Source organism: Lineus longissimus, chromosome 18 (genome assembly GCF_910592395.1).
Source record: "Lineus longissimus chromosome 18, tnLinLong1.2, whole genome shotgun sequence".
Taxonomy (NCBI): domain Eukaryota; kingdom Metazoa; phylum Nemertea; class Pilidiophora; order Heteronemertea; family Lineidae; genus Lineus; species Lineus longissimus.
In genome coordinates, this window is record NC_088325.1 from 15,559,577 (window position 1) to 15,584,637 (window position 25,061).

At 44.5% G+C, this 25,061-nt stretch overlaps 1 protein-coding gene across 11 annotated transcripts in view; it reads left to right on the forward strand.

The window, feature by feature from the left end:
* The window catches only part of LOC135502535 (uncharacterized), a 64,400-nt gene that overhangs the window by 14,865 nt on the left and 24,474 nt on the right, over positions 1 to 25,061 (forward strand). For 7 of the 11 annotated variants that reach the window (XM_064795463.1, XM_064795462.1, XM_064795473.1 and 4 more), the window contains exons 1-3: positions 20,940 to 22,451; positions 24,575 to 24,677; positions 24,834 to 24,922. In XM_064795463.1, the coding sequence (XP_064651533.1) occupies positions 22,354 to 22,451; positions 24,575 to 24,677; positions 24,834 to 24,922 (290 nt within the window). In that variant the 5' untranslated portion in view covers positions 20,940 to 22,353. Of the gene's footprint in view, positions 1 to 12,042; positions 12,521 to 18,605; positions 18,718 to 19,888; positions 20,207 to 20,939; positions 22,452 to 24,574; positions 24,678 to 24,833; positions 24,923 to 25,061 lie in introns of those variants that run through there. The other 4 variants (XM_064795470.1, XM_064795472.1, XM_064795464.1 and 1 more) reach the window with 3 other exon arrangements.

Sequence of the window (25,061 nt, forward strand, 5' to 3'; positions counted from 1 at the left end):
ATCACTATCTGATGGTACCATATAATAGCTCCATAGTTCTGGTGATAACCTGTGATTGTTTGTTCTATTGGATGTGCATGACATACAAGGAGGACCTTTAGTGACAGCTTGTCGGAGATTTATTGGAAAGAGGCTTGATTTCATTCATTACATTTGAGAGGAAAATATACACAGTGATGCTGTACAGTTACAATTACAATTCGGTAAGGAACGGGATACTCGGAATCTTTGTCGGTCATTGATATCTATAATTGCCAACTACAGCAGTTTATTAACGGCTGCCTGCCGACCTCTGTATCAAAAACTGTCCAGCACTGTTGGACACTATGTAAATTTCCATGTCAAGAGTTACTTGAATTACCAACTTAGTATTCATGGGTGCGCTGAAACTTGGTGAAGGTTGTGAGATGTCAGTGTATGCATGTTGAATACCCAAGGACTTGTGGTCATCGAGAACAGTGGCAGGAAGGAAACACGGTGGAAGTAGGAGTCAGCTGCCGTCAACATATGGGCCTTGTAGATGTTTTACTGTTTGATGGATGTCAAAGTGTGAAAGACAACATTCTACTGATTGATACTTCTGCTTTCTGAAGAAAACCTCTTCTCAAGGACAAATACTATCGATTTGGGTCAACTCCTCCCCGAACCTTCCAGCTACTTCGATACCAACTGCGAGGGAGTTAATGCTGATTTAACGATAGCTGTACACATGTGGAGACAGTCGTCGTGTGGTTCCTTGTTGTATCAGTGGAGGCAAGGATTGTGTTGGTATGAAAGTCTCATCGACAAAGACGCCGATTTAATCGTCAAGATAGAAAGCTGCATCAAAGTTTGAGGGAGTTAATGCTTTAACGCTAGCTGTGTAGATGAGACAGTGGTAGATAGATAATCATGGTCCCTTGTGGCATCAGTGGAGGCAAGGATTGATGCGTTGGTATCTGTACACGAGGATGGACGAGATTTGGTTGGCAGAGGCAGTGTATAGATCAGGTTGTGTGTGGACTATGGTAGAATCAATGCGATAACCAATTAGGATACGTTGCCATTACCAGTAAATAATTTTCTAAAACGGACAGTGTTTAATTGTAACTTTCCATACACGCGCAGCTAGAACTTCTCAAGGAGAGGTGGTCAGTTTGTCTCTCACTCTGTCGGTGCTGAACGCTTCACATTTACCACCAAGTGATTTGTGATTCACTGATTGACTGTCATACAGAGTAGAATTCCTCCTCATCCTGGGTCTATCCTCAACAGAAATCTCAATGCTTTCCCGGTTGAGATGGTTAGGGTCTCATCATCATCATTAAGAGTTTTTACGCCAATCCAGTGTTTTACGCCAATCTAGTTGGGAGCCTTCATTCATTATCTCAGGTCGTTTACTAGACCGCAGTTATCACAGATATTATCAGCGTTTTAACATCAGTTCAATGAATCACTGACTTACTCTCGTTTCTTGGATTAATTGCTCAATGGGGATTAATGAGGATTATCACCAGGATTAACACCAATGGATGTGATGACTGATTGAGGTCGACTTGCGGTCACCAAGCTCTCATCACGTATCCCATCATGCCATGCATTGTGGCGTTCATCATCTGCTCAGATTGTATCACAGGAGCTGGCGCTGTCAGGTGAGTGGTTATGGTAGAGGAGAGGCATTAGTTAGCCTGTTGGCCTGTGCGTTTGTTAGAAGTGGGGGTCCTCTATGGGCTACTGTCCACCAGTGCGAGGTCTTTTAGTTGCCCTGGCATAGGCACCAGATGCAAAGGCCAAGGCTTACTGTCCCATCCATCGGACCTAGAGACGAAGGCTTACTGTCCCATCCATCGGACCTAGAGACGAAGGCTTACTGTCCCATCCATCGGACCTAGAGACCAAGGCTTACTGTCCCATCCATCGGACCTAGAGACGAAGGCTTACTGTCCAATCCATCGGACCTAGAGATGAAGGCTTGCTGTCCAATCCATCGGACCTAGAGACGAAGGCTTACTGTCCAATCCATCGGACCTAGAGACGAAGGTTTACTCTCCAATCCATCGGACCTAGAGACCAAGGCTTACTGTCCAATCCATCGGACCTAGAGACGAAGGTTTACTCTCCAATCCATCGGACCTAGAGACCAAGGCTTACTGTCCCATCCATCGGACCTAGAGACCAAGGCTTACTGTCCCATCCATCGGACCTAGAGACCAAGGCTTACTGTCCAATCCATCGGACCTAGAGACCAAGGCTTACTGTCCAATCCATCGGACCTAGAGACCAAGGCTTACTGTCCCATCCATCGGACCTAGAGACCAAGGCTTACTGTCCAATCCATCGGACCTAGAGACCAAGGCTTACTGTCCCATCCATCGGACCTAGAGACCAAGGCTTACTGTCCAATCCATCGGACCTAGAGACCAAGGCTTACTGTCCCATCCATCGGACCTAGAGACCAAGGCTTACTGTCCAATCCATCGGACCTAGAGACCAAGGCTTACTGTCCAATCCATCGGACCTAGAGACCAAGGCTTACTGTCCAATCCATCGGACCTAGAGACCAAGGCTTACTGTCCAATCCATCGGACCTAGAGACCAAGGCTTACTGTCCAATCCATCGGACCAATAGACCAAGGCTTACTGTCCAATCCATCGGACCTGGAGACGAAGGCTTACTGTCCAATCCATCGGACCTAGAGACCAAGGCTTACTGTCCAATCCATCGGACCTGGAGACCAAGGCTTACTGTCCAATCCATCGGACCTAGAGACCAAGGCTTACTGTCCAATCCATCGGACCTAGAGACCAAGGCTTACTGTCCAATCCATCAGACCAATAGACCAAGGCTTACTGTCCCATCCATCGGACCTAGAGACCAAGGCTTACTGTCCAATCCATCAGACCAATAGACCAAGGCTTACTGTCCAATCCATCGGACCTAGAGACCAAGGCTTACTGTCCAATCCATCAGACCAATAGACCAAGGCTTACTGTCCAATCCATCGGACCTAGAGACCAAGGCTTACTGTCCAATCCATCAGACCAATAGACCAAGGCTTACTGTCCAATCCATCGGACCTAGAGACCAAGGCTTACTGTCCCATCCATCGGACCTAGAGACCAAGGCTTACTGTCCAATCCATCGGACCTAGAGACCAAGGCTTACTGTCCCATCCATCGGACCTAGAGACCAAGGCTTACTGTCCAATCCATCGGACCTAGAGACCAAGGCTTACTGTCCAATCCATCGGACCTAGAGACCAAGGCTTACTGTCCAATCCATCGGACCTAGAGACCAAGGCTTACTGTCCAATCCATCGGACCTAGAGACCAAGGCTTACTGTCCAATCCATCGGACCTAGAGACCAAGGCTTACTGTCCAATCCATCGGACCTGGAGACGAAGGCTTACTGTCCAATCCATCGGACCTGGAGACGAAGGCTTACTGTCCCATCCATCGGACCTGGAGACGAAGGCTTACTGTCCAATCCATCGGACCTAGAGACCAAGGCTTACTGTCCAATCCATCGGACCTAGAGACCAAGGCTTACTGTCCAATCCATCGGACCTAGAGACCAAGGCTTACTGTCCAATCCATCGGACCTAGAGACCAAGGCTTACTGTCCAATCCATCGGACCTAGAGACGAAGGCTTACTGTCCAATCCATCGGACCTAGAGACCAAGGCTTACTGTCCCATCCATCGGACCTAGAGACCAAGGCTTACTGTCCAATCCATCGGACCTAGAGACCAAGGCTTACTGTCCAATCCATCGGACCTAGAGACCAAGGCTTACTGTCCAATCCATCGGACCTAGAGACCAAGGCTTACTGTCCAATCCATCGGACCTAGAGACCAAGGCTTACTGTCCAATCCATCGGACCTAGAGACGAAGGCTTACTGTCCAATCCATCGGACCTAGAGACCAAGGCTTACTGTCCCATCCATCGGACCTAGAGACCAAGGCTTACTGTCCAATCCATCGGACCTAGAGACCAAGGCTTGCTGTCCAATCCATCGGACCTAGAGACCAAGGCTTACTGTCCAATCCATCGGACCTAGAGACGAAGGCTTACTGTCCAATCCATCGGACCTAGAGACCAAGGCTTACTGTCCAATCCATCGGACCTAGAGACCAAGGCTTGCTGTCCAATCCATCGGACCTAGAGACCAAGGCTTACTGTCCAATCCATCGGACCTAGAGACCAAGGCTTACTGTCCAATCCATCAGACCTAGAGACGAAGGCTTACTGTCCAATCCATCGGACCTTGAGACGAAGGCTTACTGTCCAATCCATCGGACCTGGAGACGAAGGCTTACTGTCCCATCCATCGGACCTGGAGACCAAGGCTTACTGTCCCATCCATCGGACCTAGAGAGCCTGGGTGTTTAGCCCGAATGGCCCAGGTGAGAATTCAGGACCTACCATTAGACCATCACAACTTCATCAAAGTGGCTCAGGAAACCCATTTCCCGGCACTGAGGCCTTCAGGTTTTGCATTGTTTCTCGAGTTCAACAATCCTGGTTCCATATGGACACCAAACAAGGATTACGATACCAACATTGGCAGTAGGTTGGATGGTTAGAGATCTTGCTTTGCAGATGGCGTCATTGAGGCCAGGTCATGTGACCTGTGGAGCAGACGGCCTCTGTTGATTGAAGCAATCCGATCAATAGGGTGGATGGAAGTGTATGTACAGATGTATTTACATTCAGACTGGTTCTCATTGGTCTTAACCCTTTCCATATCAATGAGCATTCCTTTTGAATGTGTGGGATTATCACAGGGCCACCAAGGGTCGGCAACAGACATGCTGTAGAGGACAAACAGGATATCCCCCCAACCCCCCTGCCGCCATGACCAGAAAGCTGGGCAACATCTTAAAACTTAATTTCAAGTTGTCCTAGTTGCAATGACTCTTCTCTATCCGCCTACCAGCCCATATCCATTATATTAGATTGCCACTTGGTTCTTCTCTCATCATCAAGCGCCCTTCCGCTTCTTTCCTTGCTCAGTTTTTATCGGCTTTTGTGACCCCTGACATCAATTTTCTGATGACCAGTCCATAGAAAAGCTGTTCGATTTTCATTTTGCTATTCATTTATTATCGCAGAACAACTTCCGCCATCCCAGATCTTTTTGGTTGCTCAGTTTTCATTGGTTAGTGTGACCCCTGACATCAGTTTTCCTGATGACCAAATCAGTTAATCTGTTGATCCAGGTTACGAACAACGCATTGATGGCAACGCAACAATTTTCCGTCTGATGTGTTTTGCACGTTCGGCGGAAATTACTTTTCGTTGACAGCCAATATTGATTTAGTGTGCATGTCAGTGTCACTCAATAGCATTGAGCCATTGGTGCCTTGAATGAATGGAGAGTAGTTGACTTGTGGTTTGGGGGGTGGGGGTGGACCTTGGTCTTGTCGCTGCAATGTGTTGGCAGTCAGATTCAAGTGCATTAGGAGCAGCCCCTTGATACCCATGAATGTGGATGAACCTACAGATCACTTGACACGGCCAAGAAAACCGATCAACAAATGGATATTTCTCCGAAGTGATTGTTATACAGTGGAACCCCAATAACACGACCACTCATGGGACTGAGGTTGAATGGTCGTGTTACCTGGCCATTCTTGGTCGCCATAGCGGGGTGGTCGCGTTACCTGGCGTTCCACTGTACATGTTTTACCTCTCAGTAAAGGACACACATTACTTATACAAGTCCTTCGTTACCCTCACTATCAGCATTCTATCACTACCATGTACATGTATATATGTAGATTGGGGGAAATTCGGAATGAGAGTCAGCTTCCATGGTTGCCATAGCAACATAGTATCAGTCTCGGCGGAGACCCGCTTGGCAATATTCGCTTATAACTATCTCCCCAGAATTGATCACAGACTCGCAAAATCTTCCCAATTGGTGTTAATATTGTGGAAGTGTGAAATTACACATACATTTTCATCATCAAAATGTTTTCATCACATATCGATATTGTTTCATATGCTGATTAGCCCGACAATCATGAATCAAATCTTGCTATGATCTGATCTGCCTTAATTTCAGTCTCAACCATATGATTTTAATTCTGCTTGTTTGTCGATAAATTAGCAGTTTTATCTGATTTGTCAGTATGAGTTACGGGATTTACGCAAGGTCATTTGTTATGTTAGAAGACACTACACGGCTATCCCTGCTGTCGTTCGCTGGGGGACCGTCGTTGCAGATGGAGTGGCAGTGAAGATGGCTATGATGCACAGTACAAGAACACTGGATGAAGGACCACAGCTGTGACATTGGAGCAGTAAATGATTTAGTTGTTGTGCTTCAAAGGATCTGTCTTGCTAGATCTGTTTGGACAGTAACTACAGTTATGGAGTAGCAGTGATTCTCATTCTCATGTACTGTGAGCTACATGTACGGTGTGGAAAGATCCGCTATCAACGTTACACGACGATCGAATCATTGTGCTCCGAAGGCTCATACAAATACAGCTGTGACAGAGAAGCAGTACGGATGCGATGGATGTGCTTTAATAGCAAAGGTCTGTGGCTGTGTAGTAGCAGTATTGATGACAATTCAGTGGCTGTGCTTGAAGGATTATCTGTAAAAGTGCTCGATGTGAAACGAAGTCATTGACTGCTCATCTCCTAAGCCAGTTGTTGCCGGAGGCAAGGATCGTTATGATATACTGTACATGAGACTGGATCAAGATGCTCGGGGCAGCTGAGGTTGTGCTTTCAGATTATTGAGAGGATTTGCTGGCTGTGGAAGGGCTTGGAAGGGTTGCCTGTGCTCGGTGGGAATCCTCCTAAGCCAGTTGTTGCAACGATGGAGGAGAGGCCAGGATCGTTATGATGTGCTGTACATGATGCTGGATGATGTAGCTCGGAGCAGCCGAGGTAATTCTTTCAGATCGTTGAGAGGCTCCTGCTTGTGGTGAGTGTTTTGTTTGAGGCAAACAGTGGTTTCTTTGAGGGTGTTCTTCTGGTAGTTTTGTCTCTGAAAAGGGAGCATTGATGAATCCTTAGCGTGGTTGTTCTGTTGGAGAACAGTGATGTTCTCTCTAGATTGGACTCCGAGTCGTTCGAAATTCTCCGACAGCTCTCAGGTTGTTTTACTTTTGTATAGTTTGGTCTAGCGTCTTGGTGTTCTCATTGCATGTTTCCTTGATATCACTGGAGGTGACAGGCCCTGGCATCCTGTATTTCCTGTCCAACATGTGTTGCCCTTAGTAAGCCACTGACCTGCATCAGTTGCTTGATGTGTTTCTGTTCACCAAGCGTGGAAGTCGATCCTTCGTAACTGGTGCTGAAGACAAAACACCATAAATTGTACAAATCATCCATAACAAGCAGGGTGTGACCGCAACTGCTCCACTAATAAAGCTACCTGTCATTTGAATCCCCTGGTAAAGAAGAGGCCACTCTGTGCCCACCTACCATGGATGTCTATCCTTCGTAATTGGTGCCAAAGACGAAACGCGATTGGAAAAATGATCTGATACGTGTTCTCACAAATGGGCAGTAAACATACATGGCACAGTTGATTCTTGGCAGCAAAATAATCCACTCTCAGAAGTTCATGGACAGATGATGGAAGGCTGCCCTTTATTAACCGTGGCAAAGACAAAACAAGATAAATTGGAATGAATTATCCATAACAAGCAACGTGTTGCCACAAATGGGGCATCAATAAAGCTACATCACCAGGGGACATTAGCTGCTGCTCTGTCCGCCAACAAACCACACCATTATCATGGTAATGGACATTGTAAACTGTGGTGGTTCGGAAATAGGTAAAGATTCTCATTTCCGTAATGACCGAAATCTCTAACATTATTCTAAAGTGGATGGATGGATTCCATCAGTTGTCAGTTACAGTTCTCTATCCTAGATGGTCAAGGTTCAAAAGCAGTTCCTTCAGTAAGTGGTACTTTCAAAATCTTGAACAAGTTGAAAGCAAAAATGTGAGCTTAATGCCTTATGGCTGTCGATGACCTCGGAAAAGAGGCTGGTTTCATGAAGAAACCTCACCCTGAAGAAAGGGTTCAGATTATATAAAGAAGCCTTTCTTCTGAAACCTTTATGCAAGAAGCCGCTGAAAAGGTCACTGGTCACTCAGTGTTAGTAGTTGATATTACTGTGGATATAAGTGATAAAAGAAAAAACAACACTGATGGGGGTGCCGAGTGGGGAGGAAATGGACAGGTCCATAATAAGTGGTATTATCAAGAGAACAGCAAGCACAGGTGATGTGGAGATGACGTTTGGTACTGAGGGGGAAAACATCTAGAAGACCTTGAAGAAAGTGTCAATAGAAGAACGGGAAATAGAAGTACATCCGATGTAGCTTACCTCTGTGATGTTTGGCTTATTTATCTTGTTAGAGATCAAAGACACTGTTCAAAGCTTAGTGAGTGGATGTTTATCCTCTGTTTGCCGCAGCACTCCTTTGGGAGTGTGTGGGCTGTCTACGTTGATGACCATGTTTGGACTCCAGGTCATCTTAGCGTTGGTCAACATTGATTCTTTAAAGTTGGCAGGTCTACTAGCGGAGGAAGGAAGGGATGGGTATCTCATTTATCTGTTTTTAAGGAAAGGGATGGTCAGGAATGACCAGGAAGGGTAAAAAGTGTCTGTATGTGGGAACACAGTGAAGAGATTGTTGTTTCGCTTGCAGCGATCATGGCAAATGGATATTTGTTGCCATGATACAGTGTGTCTGGGACAAAGTGACGTCAATAGGTTTTTTCAGGTGAAATTTGTATAATTGTGGAAGACTTGTGTTATTCATGAACTTTCCACTTCATTGAGGAATGGTGCTGATCTAAATGATGTACTTCGCCCTCATCATGACACCATAACTGCAACTCATGTCTACATGTTCCATAATGTCTTGAAATCTGACACAAATTTGAACAATTTGATGACGCCAATGGAAGAAGGTTAGCCTGAAGTCGTCTCTTGAGTGGTGATGTCCTTACGCAATCACCTTCGATGATGACGAAACTTCTGTGGGACCAGGCAAACCCCCTCGCTCTAATTCTAACCATATTTTGGTTAGCTTGGCAAATATGTCTCAAATAGAATTTGAGAACTTCAAGCAGGTTTACAGGATTCAATTTGTACCTTCTCTAGATATGAGATTCAATTATCTGTTGGAAAGTGATGGAGACGGCCTCCACAGCCTTGACAGGCAACCAGTCTTAGAGACGGAACACGAACCAGGATAGACGTCCCTGGTCAGCCTTGGATGGCAAGACAGTCTATGAGAAGAAACCTCAAGAATCAAATCCAGCCACTGTAGTCCAGGGACTGCACGGCAGACAGAACAGCTTCAGGAAAGCTGACCCGTTTGGACATGGCATTTGTATCCCCTGATCAAAAGCTGTGAAATATTGCCTTGTTCGTCGAGATGGCATGTTGTCTATGGGAGTGGGGAAAGAAAGTAGCAGTCCGTTTCATTTGATGGCTGTTGAAGTAAGCATAGCATACTGAACAGCAGTCAGTTGCAATGAATGCAGAATGAAGCGAGCATTTTGTTCGGGAATAATGATCACAAAGTTCTGATAGAATGGGAAAGGACCATTGTGTTAGATGGCTCTTGAGAACCTACAGCATTTCAAGCAGCTTCATGAAGGCGGCAGTCACTTTCATCATTGCGATTGTCATCCCAAGGTGATGTGACTACTTTGCAGTGGTTCCTGAGTGATTGTACTTGGAGGCGACTTCTCTAGAGGCAAGACAATTCAACCACACGCTAAAGCAACTTGTGGGATGCATGTGTTGTGTTGCAATCTCGCAGCCATGTATTTGTATCTGAAGATGAGGTTCTTAATAGGCTACGTTCCTTGCTGGTGGAAGGGGTAGGATCATTTGCACCAAATGCTGAGGTTGATCAAACCAATAGCCTTTAGCTATATCTTCCCCGCCAGTCAAGCTCCCCACACCTCTTGCTTTATCAATTTCCAGTACCCTCGAGTCCAATCAAGAGTTCTAAATCGATCAGTGGCACTCTTTTTCTCATCTAGAGAGCTGTTGTTGGTCGCTTTGCGACACAGGAGCCTGGTAAGTAATATTAGCTACATGACCAGCATGTCAAACTATTGGACTCACAGCTTTACCTGCCTATGGAATGGCTGCCGTTGACAAGACCAGTGTGCAGTAACTCTAAGCCTTGGTTCCTTCTTCTGAAAGAGCCATTGTTGCCAAAAGGGCCCCCTGGATGTCACACATATATCTTCTTTCCTAATCTCCTCACATTGGTAACGTTTTTCTGCTGTTATTGGACATTTGTTACCGCGGCTAATGGAGCATCGACCTTGGGATTCTCATTGGGCTGAGTTTCCATGGTGATGCTGCAGATTGTCTGCTTCTGTTGTAAGTTTGGAAGAAGAATCTTGCTCATTGAAGGGTGGGTTATTGGGTGAAAGATTGGAGAGTATCAGATGGAGGCCGTTGTTATGGGTCCACACCTACTTCTCCAAGCCCAAAAGCATCTTCCTTGAAGCAATTCCTATATGCTAACCTGATGAGAGATGGCACTCAGTTTTATAGTGAAAGTGAACCAGCAGATTCCATCTGTCCTTTGAATAACCTGGGATGGTAGTCAGACTATGTTACGCCACAAGGGATAGCTACCCACTGATGTCCACTAGCACCCTCAACACTCAAGAGGGAAGTAATCACCATGACAACATGTACACTCCACGGCAACGGGTGGCGGCCACACTTGAGCCAATCTACTGTAATTGCTGTACTTTTGAAAACGGTGACTTCATCGGCTAGCGGGACAGGGTTCGATGTCCGTGTGATTGGGACAAATATGATTGGATAAATGGTAGTTTTATCAATACCAGGGTTTGTTGTTGGATTATTGAGTGAGATGAGGTGGGAAGCAGTTAAGGTCAGAGGAGGGTTGCCAGTGGAGTAGAGGAATGTCATGGATGTGGCTGCAGGGATCATATAGCAATATAGTTAACTGGATATGTCAGATTCGGATAATAAAAAAATGTGTTATTTGTTCTGTAGCATTGTAAATATTTACTTGGATCTTTTTCAATAGTATTGCTAGTGTGTGTTCATACTGCATTCTCTGTGCTCTGGTGTCTTGTGCTTGCGGCAGCAGGATACACAGTTGAAGGATACTCCACCCTACACTTCTCCTAGCTTGGCTCGACTGGGTGAGAACACAAGCTGCTTCTTTCAAAAGTGGATGGGATTCAAACTAATCTTGAAGTGGTTCCACGTACTCTTTGCTCTGGTGTGGTGTGTCTTGTGATGTTCCCTCCACACTTCTTTGAACTTGCCGGTGCTACTCTAGTTGAGCTTTACTCTCGAAAATGGATGAGAATATCTAGTCTGAGTTGGATCCACATGCTCTTACATTTCTGGTGTCTTGTGCCTGTGGCAAATTACAGAGTCAGGTTGTTTGAATGATGTTTCGCTGACCGCTTCAACCACCTTGCCATTGCAAGACCTCTCTTCAAAGGAATAGCATTGGATAATTCCTTACAACACAACATTGGATGCTCTGGGCTCCTCAACAGGTGCTCACTGTTCTACAGAAATCATCTTTGGTAGCTATTTCGAGGGGGAAGGAACTGTGGTTTCGATTTTCGTGATCTTGGATTGAAGTGCTAGTTTCCTTGACTTGTCTTTGACGTCGGTTTCTCCTGATCATCTCTAAACTAGTTTTATTCAAGGTGTTGGCAATCGTAGCATCAGGCTAAAACTATCATGGTCAGCATTGCAGCATTGGAAGGTGCTGAGATTCATCATCTTACGTTCTCACCATTCCAAGTGATACTAAATCAATCCCAAGTGGTCCACTTTGGTAGCCACTTCTGTAGTAAGTTCAGCTAATCAGAAGCTGTTGAGAGCTTAGTTGTTGAAAGTTCAAACAGGGCCTCTCGATGCGATGCGCCTTGAGCTAATCTTGGAACCATTCTAGTTGTAGAAACAGGTGTCTCTGGAGATTCCCACCTTCAATTAGGCTTCTGTGTTACAGGTGAATTTCGTTTCTTAAACATGGATCATTCAGTTGTGGAATAATGTAAAGATATCATGAACTTCAGACTGGTACAGCATTGATGGAGACACATGCTTTTTTCGGAAACGCTTCATTTCTCGAAAATGTAAGCCACTTTTAAACTCGAATCAAAGGGGACGAATAGAAGTGTATCGTTATCTTAGATCAGTTGTAAAAAATGAGGAATATTTTTGATTAACTACATACCACATGGAATTTAAAGATGCCTAAGACTTCTGACTTGTCATGTTGAGGAGAATGTTACAGAATATGACTTGGTGGCATCTAGAACTTAGGGAATACATGCATCTGCCCACCGCATTTCGTTTCATTCCGGAAACTTTGGAATATTTTCGCTATGGCCGTGGATTACCTGTGTCAAGGTGGCGGTGAGCGAGGGTGGCGGAGCACTGGGTGACGAGGTGTCCTTGTTACCCGCGATGTCAACAGAGCATCTACATCTTTTATGTAGATGCGGCATCGGCGGCTGTTTTCTCACGCTGTAAGTATCAGTTTTAGAATTTAATTACTCTTCGTGATTTACCAAGTGTTTCTGTTGCAGTGTTTTCGTCATGGCAAAGTATTGCGATGGCATTCTATCTCAGCAATATACTCCACCACATTCCTGACTTGGGCCCCAAGTGATGGAGCTGTGTTATAGGGGAAGTGTTGGCTGTTTATGGGGTAAGCCCTGTGGTGGCCAACGTGAAGTCAAAATCAACAGTACCTGACCTCATTACTCGATGATGTGTGGCCACTCCACTAACTCAGTTCCAGGGTACCCCACTTGGAGAACAACCCCTTTAATCGTTTTGACTGCTTTTTGTTTTCAAAACAAACTCTTGACCTCAATTTGACTCCTGGACTAACAGTTGTGTTGGGTCCGCAACCCAACAATTCATATCAGCGTATCAAGTGGACTTGATAGCGTTTATGATATCTAGGTTTACACAGCACTTCTGAAGCAGTTTGATGTAAGTTACACATGTTGGGAAACATGATTGTGTGGCAACTACAGATGCATGGACAGTCTCACGAGGGACACGGTTCTACAACGTGGACTATGATGCCTTGATGTTAAACAGCGACTATCTGGAATGAATTTGTTCATTTAGGATGTTTTGTAAAGCCTGATGGTACAGTTTGATGATCTGGTTAAGTTACGGACATTCATACTTGTGGAGGGTTATCAATTTCTCGTACAGACACACGGATCATACTTTGCGTGACTTTGAACTTCCTGGATACAATGGATAGATCTCAGTTCTCTTTGTTCAGTGTGTAAGATATAGAGACTATATTTTGCATGTCTCCACCAGGTTTTGTCAGATTTCTTCAACTGGGTGTACAGAATCAAGTTCCACCACTGCTGGAGATGTTGCCTTCTTTGACTTGTGCCCCTTTCCTAAGTTCAGCCACAGTTCACCCCGTCTCTGTGGCCATGATCCTTAGTTAAGATCACATGATTAGAAGTCCTTAATTGATAACTGCAAATGTGGATGCAAGCCACGGGTGATTGAAATTACCGTCATTATCTCTGGAACCACGGGTGATGAGATTTATACCAATTATCCTCGTTATCATGATTAAGCAAATAGTGACAACATCCCGGGTCTCTCGGCAAATAGAATGAGTCGTCATTGACTGCTCATAGTGTATCTCTCAGCTTGTGCAAATCTATGGAAAGTTTGAGCTTCAAATGTGATTTTCCACTGAATCCCTGCACATGTGAAAGTGGCTCATCATCTCAGGGTCATGTGAGAAGTGATGAGGTTCATGCAGCTATAACACAACACCTCTTGAGGCAGTTAGCAAGTAACATATGTTTTGTCATTGACTGCAAGTTGATGTCCCACATTGTCATGAGAAATCTGCTGCGACAGCGATTGTCAGTTGGTCGCATTGATTATGAGCAGTCTATGCTGTGGGACTGAGTTGCATTGCAGGACATTTGGTGATAGTGTTGATAGTTGCCATGACCGTCTGCGATTTCCTTGGTGGCAAATCCCAGGTGCTGTAGGGTCAGTCTCTCCAACGATCAACTCCTTAGGCTGACATATGGTAGTCAGCCATCCTGGAACCGTGGCTCTAGATTTGGACTTGCTGGCATTGACATGATCTGACAATGATCTCCAAGCCCATCTAACCCCAGTGCGTCTTTCCAATTACCGATGGCACCAGCGCCTTGAACATGTAGACTCACTCTTCTTGCACATTTTTCATCGGGGAACCAGGGTCATCAATCAATTGTATTTGATCAGTATTTGCTAAAACCATGGCAACCAATCTCATTTGTGGCAGATAAAATCGAACAAATTCTTCATCTGAAATCTCAATATTACGATTTTTCAAACTGTGTGTCCTCTTCCAATCTGGTTGCTGTGTAACTGACGAGTGGGATTAGAGATTCTGTCCAGCAGAAATAATTGTAAAATCATGATGACTTCTGTGTAAAGCAACATGATTCTCGGTCAGAAGGTTAATAACCCGAGTATTTGCCACAAAGAAACAACAGTCGACATCATCCCAGTCAATTACACTATTGCGTGAATTGAGCAAAAAACCTTACCGCTTGCTGAATCTAGTATGTCTGTGTAGATGAGATGGTCTCAGCAACTAATGATGGCAGTCTGAATAGGTCAAAAGGTTGATAATGTATTTGTACCTTACATAATGATTGCCAATCACAATATTGCACAGAAAATCGAATCCACTGCTTAGTATATTGATTTCTGATTTCACATTTTGTAATCGGCACAAATGTTATGTTTTACATCTTGTTTGCTTTATGAACTGACTGGTATTGGCTGATTCTGGAATCAATCCAAGATGGCTTTTGTAATGGTCAGTAGGGATCAATGGGAACCTGTGTGCTGTAGCATGTGTTGGAGTGGGAGGGAGTGTTTTGCTGGCACTAATGTGTCAGGCCTGTAGGAGACATGTGGCCGTGAACTTGGGATACAGTGCTTGGCACATGGATAACACTGGATAATACCGGTGTTCAATTCACACACCGGTACCATTTGAGACGCCTGATGGATTTTCACTAGTCCTACTATGTTCATCTGGAACCGGCTTAAGTCCTAGTTTGTGGCTTGAAGTTCACTGTTGTTTATGTTGATGTATCAGAGCCCAGTAAGCCTACCTGTGGATTATTTCTCAACATCTTTGCCCGGAGAATTGATATTGAGATCAGGTGCTTGCATTCTGGAGCATCAAAAGTGAGTTTGGTGCTACCTCTTCCACTGAAAGGATCATTACTGCAATGGATCTATGGGTTGTGGTGGGCACTGGTGTCTGCAGAACAAAGTTCCATCATCACACGAGAAGCGTGTCATCTCACTGTCCGTGCACTTGGGATCTCCTTCTCTGACATGTTATTGTGTAGGCCTTTGACCAATTTGTGGATGGCTAAAGCAGGTTCTTCAAGATCTCCACCGACACACCAACAGTCCTGCATCCCAGTCCAACTCTCTCAGCTCCCCAGACACTTCTTCCAGTACTGCTGGGGTCTCTTGTGTGATGCGGAGCCAGCTATCTTCTAGGCAGACAACATGTCTGTACCATTGGAGGTGTCTCCCTGTTGTTACATTGTAATCATCCCTTCATTATGTGTTGATGCTACATACACCAGGGCTTTCTCACAACCAGAGTCATGCAACCTGGCTATTCATAAACATGGCTACTTCAGTTCTTGAAATGTCAACATAAATAATCCTTTGTAGCTGTTATGTGTGCGACATGAGGAAAACAGCTGATCGCTATAGAAACGTGCAGGTTTGAGATCCCACTTGAGAAAAACGAGGCCATACATTGTGTATCTCCCACCCACTTGTGTATTGTCCAGGATCTCCAACTTGTGCTGGAGGATACCGATTTTTTGTGTTGTGATCTTCTTTGTGATGTCAGCAGTGTTTTTTGGGCCAAATGGTTCTGCGTTGGTGGTATGAGTGATCTCATTCAGTCAGGTTTGCTGGATTAGAATTGGGAATCTGACGTTTTTTGGTAGCCTGTCATTTGCTGTGATATTCAAGGTATCTGCTGGCAATATGTTTGAAAGTTTCTGAGCCCAATCTGTTTTGGAAAGGACTGCAGTTGGCATTGTGCAGTCTATGTTCTCTTTTAGTTTGGGAATCATCATCCATTCATCTTCTTGATCTTAGTTGTGTTGTCTCTTGCCATTCAATCCATCATTCTCAATTGGATTATGCTCGAGTTTTATCCAAACTCGTGACATATGGATGTTGTAATCTGATATTTACAATGTTTCATGTGCACATTCTACTGTAGCTCTCAATGAATGCAGTGGTAAGTTATAGATTTTCTGTGTTCTCGTGCTGGTACAATGCTGTTGGTAGTGTTGGTGACATTGGTTCTGCTAGCAAGTTGGCAGCATACATCATGAATGCTGTGGTTGCCGTACAACTGTGCTTTCTAAATCTCAGCTGATCTCTGCTTATTCTTCTGCAATCCACTTCATTCTTGGTTCTTGATACCTATTCGAAACAACTGCCCATTGATGGTTCCTCTGTTGATCCCCAAGGCTTCTCTTCAAATTGTGCCAGTCTTGCTCATTTCAAAGTGGTTTCCGGTGAGCTCAGTTGTATTACACCAGCTGAGCAATGGAGATTGAGAGTTTGCTCTGCTTGCCTGAAACTTCCATTCCCTCTAGGTACTTGGGTTACCTCTTTTATCATCCACAGTGCTCAGTGATGCCAGCTGTTGACAAGACAGTGGAGAAGCCATCACAAAGCATTGGTACTTGCCATGCAAAGAACGCGTTATACAAAAAGACAGTGTTTTACTGAACGATGTTGTCCTGATGGGATGCAACATGCAAGACAAGATCTGTTAGCATAATTGATCAGTCTGCTGGGTGCACTAATTACATTTGTGTTAATTAGTGCTTGAGTAATGAGGGGCGTTCTGCTGATGTTCCACTTCAGTGGTTGAGGTGCAGCATCGTTGATTGAGAGATAGAGAGTTCCCCGGAGTGCGTTCCAATGAGGAGTTGCCTTTCCTTCCCTCTACACTCTATCGTATTGTGTCCCATTTTGTTGTAGCGAAAGTATGTTCAGAAATGCTGAGCTCGAGACCATTGGTGGCCAAGTATGGCAGCCCATTTTGTTGTGACTATGGTATGTTCTGATTGGAGACACTTTTCATTTTTTGCTCTTGAACAGCATTGTCTTGATGAAGAGTTCTCAGCAAAGAAGGATAACTTGAGTGTGGATTTCTGACGTTGACTCATCTGGGGACGTCAATATCTGAGGTGGAATTACCATTTTTGAGTGAGCCCGTCTGTATCCGCACGAGTAGTTTAACATCACTCGCACTGACTCATGATGTGTTTCTACTTCAGAGCAGAGAACATTTGGAACTCTCAAGTGTCAAGCAATCACTTGGACTTCAGTGTACATCTCGGCATGTCTCTTTACTTGGATCAGTAGACTTGTATTTCGGGATCCAGCTACTCTTCTCAGCTGCATACCGCTGTTTCATTTTCAAATGACGTGTTCTTGGGATTCAAGATCTTTTGCTTTACATTCAAGGATACTACCTTACTTCTGGTCCTTTGCTCCTCTGAGAACTTTTGTCACCACCAACATTCCAGCACCTTTCTATGGTGATCCTCTCCTGTTCCTGCCAAGAGTTACCCATGGTATTCATGTCACTCTCCAGATCTAACTGATCTAACTCTTCAGGGTCTTGGAGTATGAACTGGTGGCACTCCTGTAAGGTACAGAGTGTTTGTGGTGTTGGGAAAAGGGTCATTGTGCAGCATCATGCTATAAGCTTATGCTCGCAGTGATGCAGTGTCTTACAGTTTCTGACAAGGGATTTGGTTGTGACTTTTCTGTCTTTATCAATTTGCTGACTCATCTGGGAGCTCAGTAACTGAAGAACGGAGATGAGCCGTTTTTGTTCAAAAGAGAATCTCCTCTGCCAGAAAAGCCGTTTTTCACAGAAACTGGATCATTGTGACTCACTTGTTGCGGATTGAATGTCTGCTTTGGGAATCAATTCAGGATTTTCAAGATGGATTGGGTCATATCGAGATTGCATTTTGATAGCAAGGTTTGAGTTAAAAAATCTCGGTGGTCGATTTTCTTGGCAGCTTTGGCTGATATTGAGTCAGATGTAGTTGATGGGGTGTGCTTGGTCTGCCAAAGATTGCTCCTCCGATTTCCAGTGGAGCTTACTCTTGACTTGTCCTGTGACAGGGATGGTAGTCTGCTGCGTGTACTGACTGAGAGTGGGGATTGGCTTCAGGGATGCAGCTACTGTGGAGCATTCTCAAGGCTGTGCGGAGCAGAGGCTCCAGATTGGCGTCAGACTGAAACTGTGACCCAGAGCATAGGCCATTACAAGTTATACTGCTTCTTTGGACTCTACTCTTCCAGAACAGATGTCGACATAAGCAGTTGCTTTTCGTGGAAAGTTTTTCGGCTAAATGAACTCAGCTTGATCTTTCTGACTCGGCAAGTGTTGATGCCAGTCCCTACCAGTCTACTCATTCTGTTTATTTGAGACTCCGTTTGGGATCGCTGATGTTATTTCTGACGCTGCACTCTATGCAGCAGGCATCTTTACTCAGGATAGTTTACGTTTAACAAGGAGGTTCTGTTTCAGTTTCTGATAGGAAGGTGTGTGTGATGGAAGATACCACAGGTTGTTCTGGAATGTGAGGAGTTGTGGGTAAAGTGATTGTTATTAGCTTGGTTATATGGTTTGAGTGGTCACTGTCGTTCCGGTTATCATTATCCGTCTGTAGGGCCGTCTTCTAGTCTTCCAAAAGAAAGGAAGATCTCTTCAGCACGATGACTAAAGGATTGCTTGTTTTAGTACCTCTCTGATTCAAGGTGTGTGGGGCCCAGGGATTAATTGTTTGATGTTCACACTCGTTCTTCTTTCCCTGTGGACTGGAGGAATAATCATATTGCTGAATTGGAGTGAGGATACTCGGCGATTTACATGAATGTCTGTCACAGATGACAGACTGCACCAAACGTTTCTGCGGCAGAGCTTAGCAGCGTTGGGAGAAGTTGGAACCCTGGCTCCCTCTGAGTTGTGTTTGATCCTGTTGAGGCTTCGGGATCAAAGTTGGTCACAACTCATGTTCATTGATGGATGAGGGTGATTGAATCTTTCAGGACAACCAAAAATTCATCATATTTTGGACGTATCCCCTTCAGTAATCCCTAACTGTGTGCTTATGTTTGGCCTTTGGCTGTCAGCTTTACAAAACTATATTAACAAGTATAGATGGCTGCCAGACAGAGTCGAGTCTTCAATACCAGAGGTGTCTCTAACATACAGGAGCTGTATGCTCACAGTCTGGCACTCACTTGTCTGCCTACATCCATGAGTTGTGTTGATACACTTTACTCCATCTGCGGTATTGATCGTCTGTGCAGATGTCTCGATTGAAGTGATTTTAATTGGCTTTTCATATTTCCTGTAGGCCATTGTGTGGGCTGAATGAGTAATGTTACTTGTGTGTATAATTCATTCATTCATGCTACACTCGAGCCAATATATTGATGGATGTACGCATGCAGCCGGTGTTGTGAAACAAAGGGTGAAAGCAGCAAATGTCTGTGGTTTCCAGTTGAACAGTCTCATACCAAATGAGCAGTTCTTTAAGACAGATACATTGATACAATTTCCCTCTACATTAGGAGCTAATATCTTGAGATGCCCCATCTAAAACCTTCGATTGTTTTCATTGGTATTTGATGAGTTTGTATCTTAGATCTGGTGTATTCTGGTTGAGACCATGCTGTGAGTTTGATGCTTCTGGTCACTTTGAGGTCGAGATCACTTCTGGTAGAATTGACCTTGACATCTGATTTGTAGGATTTCACAGTGAAGCAGAGATGGAGAGGCACTTCTGTCATTGACCCTGGAGTGAAGACTTTGAAAATAACATTGTAGAACTGAATCAAAATGGAACAACTTGTGAAATAGAATTCTGACATTGAGACTGTAATCTTTGGATTTGTGGTGCTATTCTACAAACTAGTCATGAGATTGTGGAGTATAAAACATTGCTTTGATTAAACTCTGAAACTTGTGGAGTATTCTATATAATGATGGATGTCCTGTTATGTGGAAGTGGGAACAAGAAAAAGATCCGCAAGAGTTACAGTTTTACGTACGGGACACGGCCATGGATAAGGAAACGGTGAGTAATGAGTTTCGCCTCAGAGTAACATCATGATGAAACGAATGGTACCATTAGTCCCCACAGTAACATAATGATGAAACAAATGGTACCATTAACGACCTCTTTCGGGTCAGTTACAGGAGTATACCATCTCAGAGAACAAGCACCTATTGCAACCACATGTTGAGTTGAACAAGCTCAAACACAGCTTTCACCTGATCTTATTTGTAAATCATAGAACCCAATCATAGTACTCAATAACCATTGAATACCTGAAGCTCGCTTCTGACCTGGTTTGGCCACCTGTCTTGCAAACACAGTGCGCACTATGGTTGTTGGGAATCAGTACCTCCTTGGTGGGAGGGCCGAGGGTGCAGCAGATTCTCTTCTGCTCAGTGTTGATGCTGGCAGTACTGATAGGGGTGACTGAAATAGAGGTTGATGACTTGGACTTCACCACAGTGGACACTGTATTCAATATATCACTCTCGCCCTCCTTACCTCAATTAACTGTAAATAACAATGGTATGCTCAATCTCAACCTGTTTCCTTCGCCATCTGATTCTCAGCATGAAAGCAACATCTGTTGTGACCCTGACCTTAATGACATAGAGGTCAAGCTCATCAAGTGAATTTGTATGGATTGGGCACAACAAAGCATCTGTTGAATTACATATATGCAAGTTTTAAACCACGCAACAGTTGGGATGGGTATGAGTTTAATATGGCAGTATCGCAATGTAGCTGCAGTTTGGATGTAGAATAAGCTGGTTGGCTCCAGTTCTCTTTGAACTCATTTACAGACTGGGGCATGGACTTTGAAACTCTTTGAATTAGACCAGATCTGTGGTTGAAGTCTGTAGCTGCAAAAAAGGTTCTCTGGATGAAAGTCCTAGATGCAAGTATCAAGACTTGTGTGCCCATGATGAGTTCTGGATACGAGGTCTGATATACCTTCAGGCCTGGAGTCTTGCAACCCTGCGAAGACCTGCCAACGCCTCCAAGCAGACACAACCCAGCCTCCCTGTCGATGATAGCTTGATAGAAAACTGCTGAGGACTCTGGGCGGAAGACCTTTGTTGACCTGCAAAAACCTGCAGAGACTGACCTCGGGAGTGTCCAAGGCTGTACTGACTGGCGTCAGACCTATCCGGCTGATGTGAATGCATGGTGTAGACTGGCATCAAGAGTTGTGGACAAACTTGCGGCAGACCCTTTCTGAGGTCTCTTTGAGACCTTGTGAGGGTTCTCGGTGCAAGGCCTTTGCTGGCATGAAGCCTGTACAAGATGTTCTACCTCAGCCCTCACACCTATGTAATCTTAGTAACAATAGGAACAGGTGATTCTTGCCAGGAGAATATGTGAGGTATCATTATTCTTTCATAGATGGAAACATGCCTCGGAATCTCACAGCGAGTCTTGCTGTAATAACTCACATGTTTTAGCTCACTTTGTGCTTGAAAGAACTCTTCGTGTCGACCAGTGACTCCTTTTTCACCAGCAGGGAACAAGGATTACGTGTGAATATCTAAGGTGCCATGATTCTGTCACAGACAAAGCCATGGTTTTGACATATAGCGATGACTTATCTTGCCGGGATACTCTGATATTTTGTGCTGAAACTTCTTCATGCAGTGGAAGTGTGGTGTGACTGTTGATTCCGTGGATCAGCTGTGTCTTGCATTATGGTACTGACTGAACAGTGCTGAAAGTACAGAATCATTGATGATGCAAGGAGAGTGAACTGCACTTGTCTACCCTTTCTATACGCCCTATTATGCTGATAGACTAGCTGGCCTCGGGTTGTGTCTCCATTGCACTTCCAAACAAATACAAACTGATAGATTTATTGATTTTGAAGAAATCTGTTCTAGGAATTATTTGATTCTCTATGTGAAATTGAATTGGATGACATGGTCTTGTGTTGGCAATGTGTATGTTGCAGCGTAGCATTCTGGGAAAAAGTGGAGGAACCTCAGCCGATTTGGTAAACCTGTCTCCTCGATAGAAGTCAGTGAGGACAACATGCCTTGAAATTAGACGACTTCTGTAATGCATCAAGTTATTTCAAACGAAAAGTTAGTGGAAGTCTGTTTGCAGGAACGACTGGTCCATAATGCAGCGAATACGAGCTCCATGATTCGTTAGTTTCTCAGCCAATCAAAATGCATCGTGTTGCAAGTTTGTTCTCGTTCAAGAAGTATCGGCAGCCGAAACCGAGGAAGATGTCAAGACGCAGCCTCAGTTTCACTTTTGGATTTAGGTGAGGCTCGGCGATGGATTGATGGTTGTAGGTTTACCCTGTTGTTACGCTCCTCCCAGATACAAGGCTGGTGCTATGGGCTATGGGCAAATTGAGGTTTCAACTCAAGGCCAAAGATGAAGGCCGCCATGGCCATTAGCCTCGATCCATGTCTGGCCCTGATAATAAGAGTAAATAAGGGGGCAGGCCTGAACTGATTTGGGCAATCATTATCACCACATGCCTGCCTAGTTTGCTGTCTTATCTAACTCGATGCAACATCGTCATTCTCCACCACTTGTTTGGGACATTCGACAGACGTTGTCCTTTGTAAAGCGAGCAGACGATCACTTCGTTTTGATTTTGTGGGGTAATTTACATAATTTAAACAATTTGTTGGAAGGATTTCCTTGATAAATTGCCTGTTATATCAACTCGTGGCAACTATGTAGTGAAAATATTTTGATATCGTTCTGATTTTGAGCGTAATGTTATGGTGTCAATTCGACACCTTTGTCAGCAAACTTGAATTTGATCGGTTTTCCAAGAATTGGATGCTGACTCAAAAACATGGTCTGAATATAAATGAGCTGATTTATACTTTGTTAAGCTAGACACTGTGGTCTTCGAGCCCAGTTAAAGAGACTTGATGTGGTGGACACACCGCTGTGCCAGTGTGTGAGTGCCAACCAATCTCTGGCCCACATACTAGAGGATTAACCGGACTTCTGAGCCTGACGACATTGGAGCAAGCAGAAGTTTTGAAGACACAGCTGTCAGGATTTCAGATAAAATGCAACAATGAGATTGACTTTATTTTTGATGAGCTTCATGTACCATGTAAAGTACATCTCAATAACTGTTTGTTTCACCCTCGATAGACTTCAGCTATTGGTAGATCTTGTCCACGGCTTTGTAAACGTTTTGAACCAAGGCAAGATAAAACTTTCTACAAACCATTGCTCGACCAAACCAAGAACCAAGAGCCATGCACAACATGTAGAGAACTAAGCACAGGTTGGTTGTCCAGGCCGCACTGAACCTTTGTCAACGACTTTTGGGCTTTATCCAACAGGGCGTACAAATCGTCGTGTACTCTTCCCCCTGCGTAAACCCTTTAGGTCTTGAAGGGGTTCCTGTTTAGGCCCTTGTCCCTTAAAGACCCTCTTGCGGTCTTTTTTATTCTATACTAACAATTTGATTATTTGATTGAGGGACATTGTGGACGGGTTGTCGAAGATAAACGATCTATTCTTCAAGCCGTCAGCAATGTGGGCCTACTGGCTGTGCCTTGTTCCCAATAAGTTAGTCTTTCGTCGGGGAAAAAGGACAGTGTGTTTGGCATTGTACCCTTTGACTTGAAGGGGCGTGGACCTCTGTTTCTGCATTCTCAATATCGTGTGATTGGATAACTGATGCTGCCCCATACAATTATGGAATATTGTCATTGACAAGACTGTGTCAACACAGGTCATGTCCTCATTTGGCACTGTATTCTGTTCGTTGTTTCTGAGCCATTAGATTGTCTACGTGAGACTCTGAACTTCTGTACAGTTTTATTTTCGACTGACAGCCTCTAAAGCATTTCAGAGCATGCCAGATTCTGTGATAGCTGGTTCAAATAATTGACATTTGAGTGTTGGGCGGATGTTACCTCAATCTGCAGACGAGAAGAGTCCCTGCTTCGCTTGTTTTGACTTTGGTGAAAGGTATTGTAAAAAGATGTCATCGAAGGTCCAGGTTCGCAGACGGATCCGTCGTGAAGTGGCGGTCCCGATCTATTATAGGCATTCTATGCCGACGTTGGCGTAAGTACCAGGATGTCTGTTGGCACGGAACATCAGACTATTTTGCACGTAACTTTTTGTGTGCATATTCTGGATATCTTCATAGACTACCTATTGACATTGGTTGATCTTCCAACATGACCCCAGCACGTTTACCTCACAAATCCAGTGGCTGGGGCTGAGCACGAGAGGTAGTGGACATTCCAAGCTTTCCTTTTGGTTCTTGTGTTTTATGATTCATTTCTTTTTCCATTTTCAGAAACAATAGGTTTAAATCCATCCAGAACTTTCAACAATAACATAACAACGCATCATCTCCCAAAACGTTTCATTTTTGCCAACATTTTCTATTTGCAGAGAAACGCGGGTGCTAACCGAGATGGGGGAGGGGGCAGTGTCAAGGAAGAGTGCACTTGCACCCCTCAGGCCAGAGAGTGGGCAGACACCCTTCTACTCAAAGGTAAGCTAGCCGTCATAGGGCAGGGGCCAGGAGTTATGGGCATACAATAGGGAGTAGAGTTAAGTGCCTTGTTTTAGGATTATATATCCATGCTGAACCTCATCGTCCAGTAAACAAAATATGACAGTTTCTCTCAATTTGACCTTGACATTCCAGTCGGGTATCCTCCCAATCTACGACAGCACGGAGAGCTTGGACTCAAACAAAAGAGCATCGGCGACAATCAAGATCAAACACTTACACAGGTAAGCGCTACCTGGTGGCAGATTAAGTCACTACAGTGGAACCCTGGTAGCGTGACCACTCATGGGACCGAGGTTGAATTGTCACGTTACCGGGGTGGTCGCGTTAGTGAAGTTGAAAATCCGCTGACAAATTGCATGA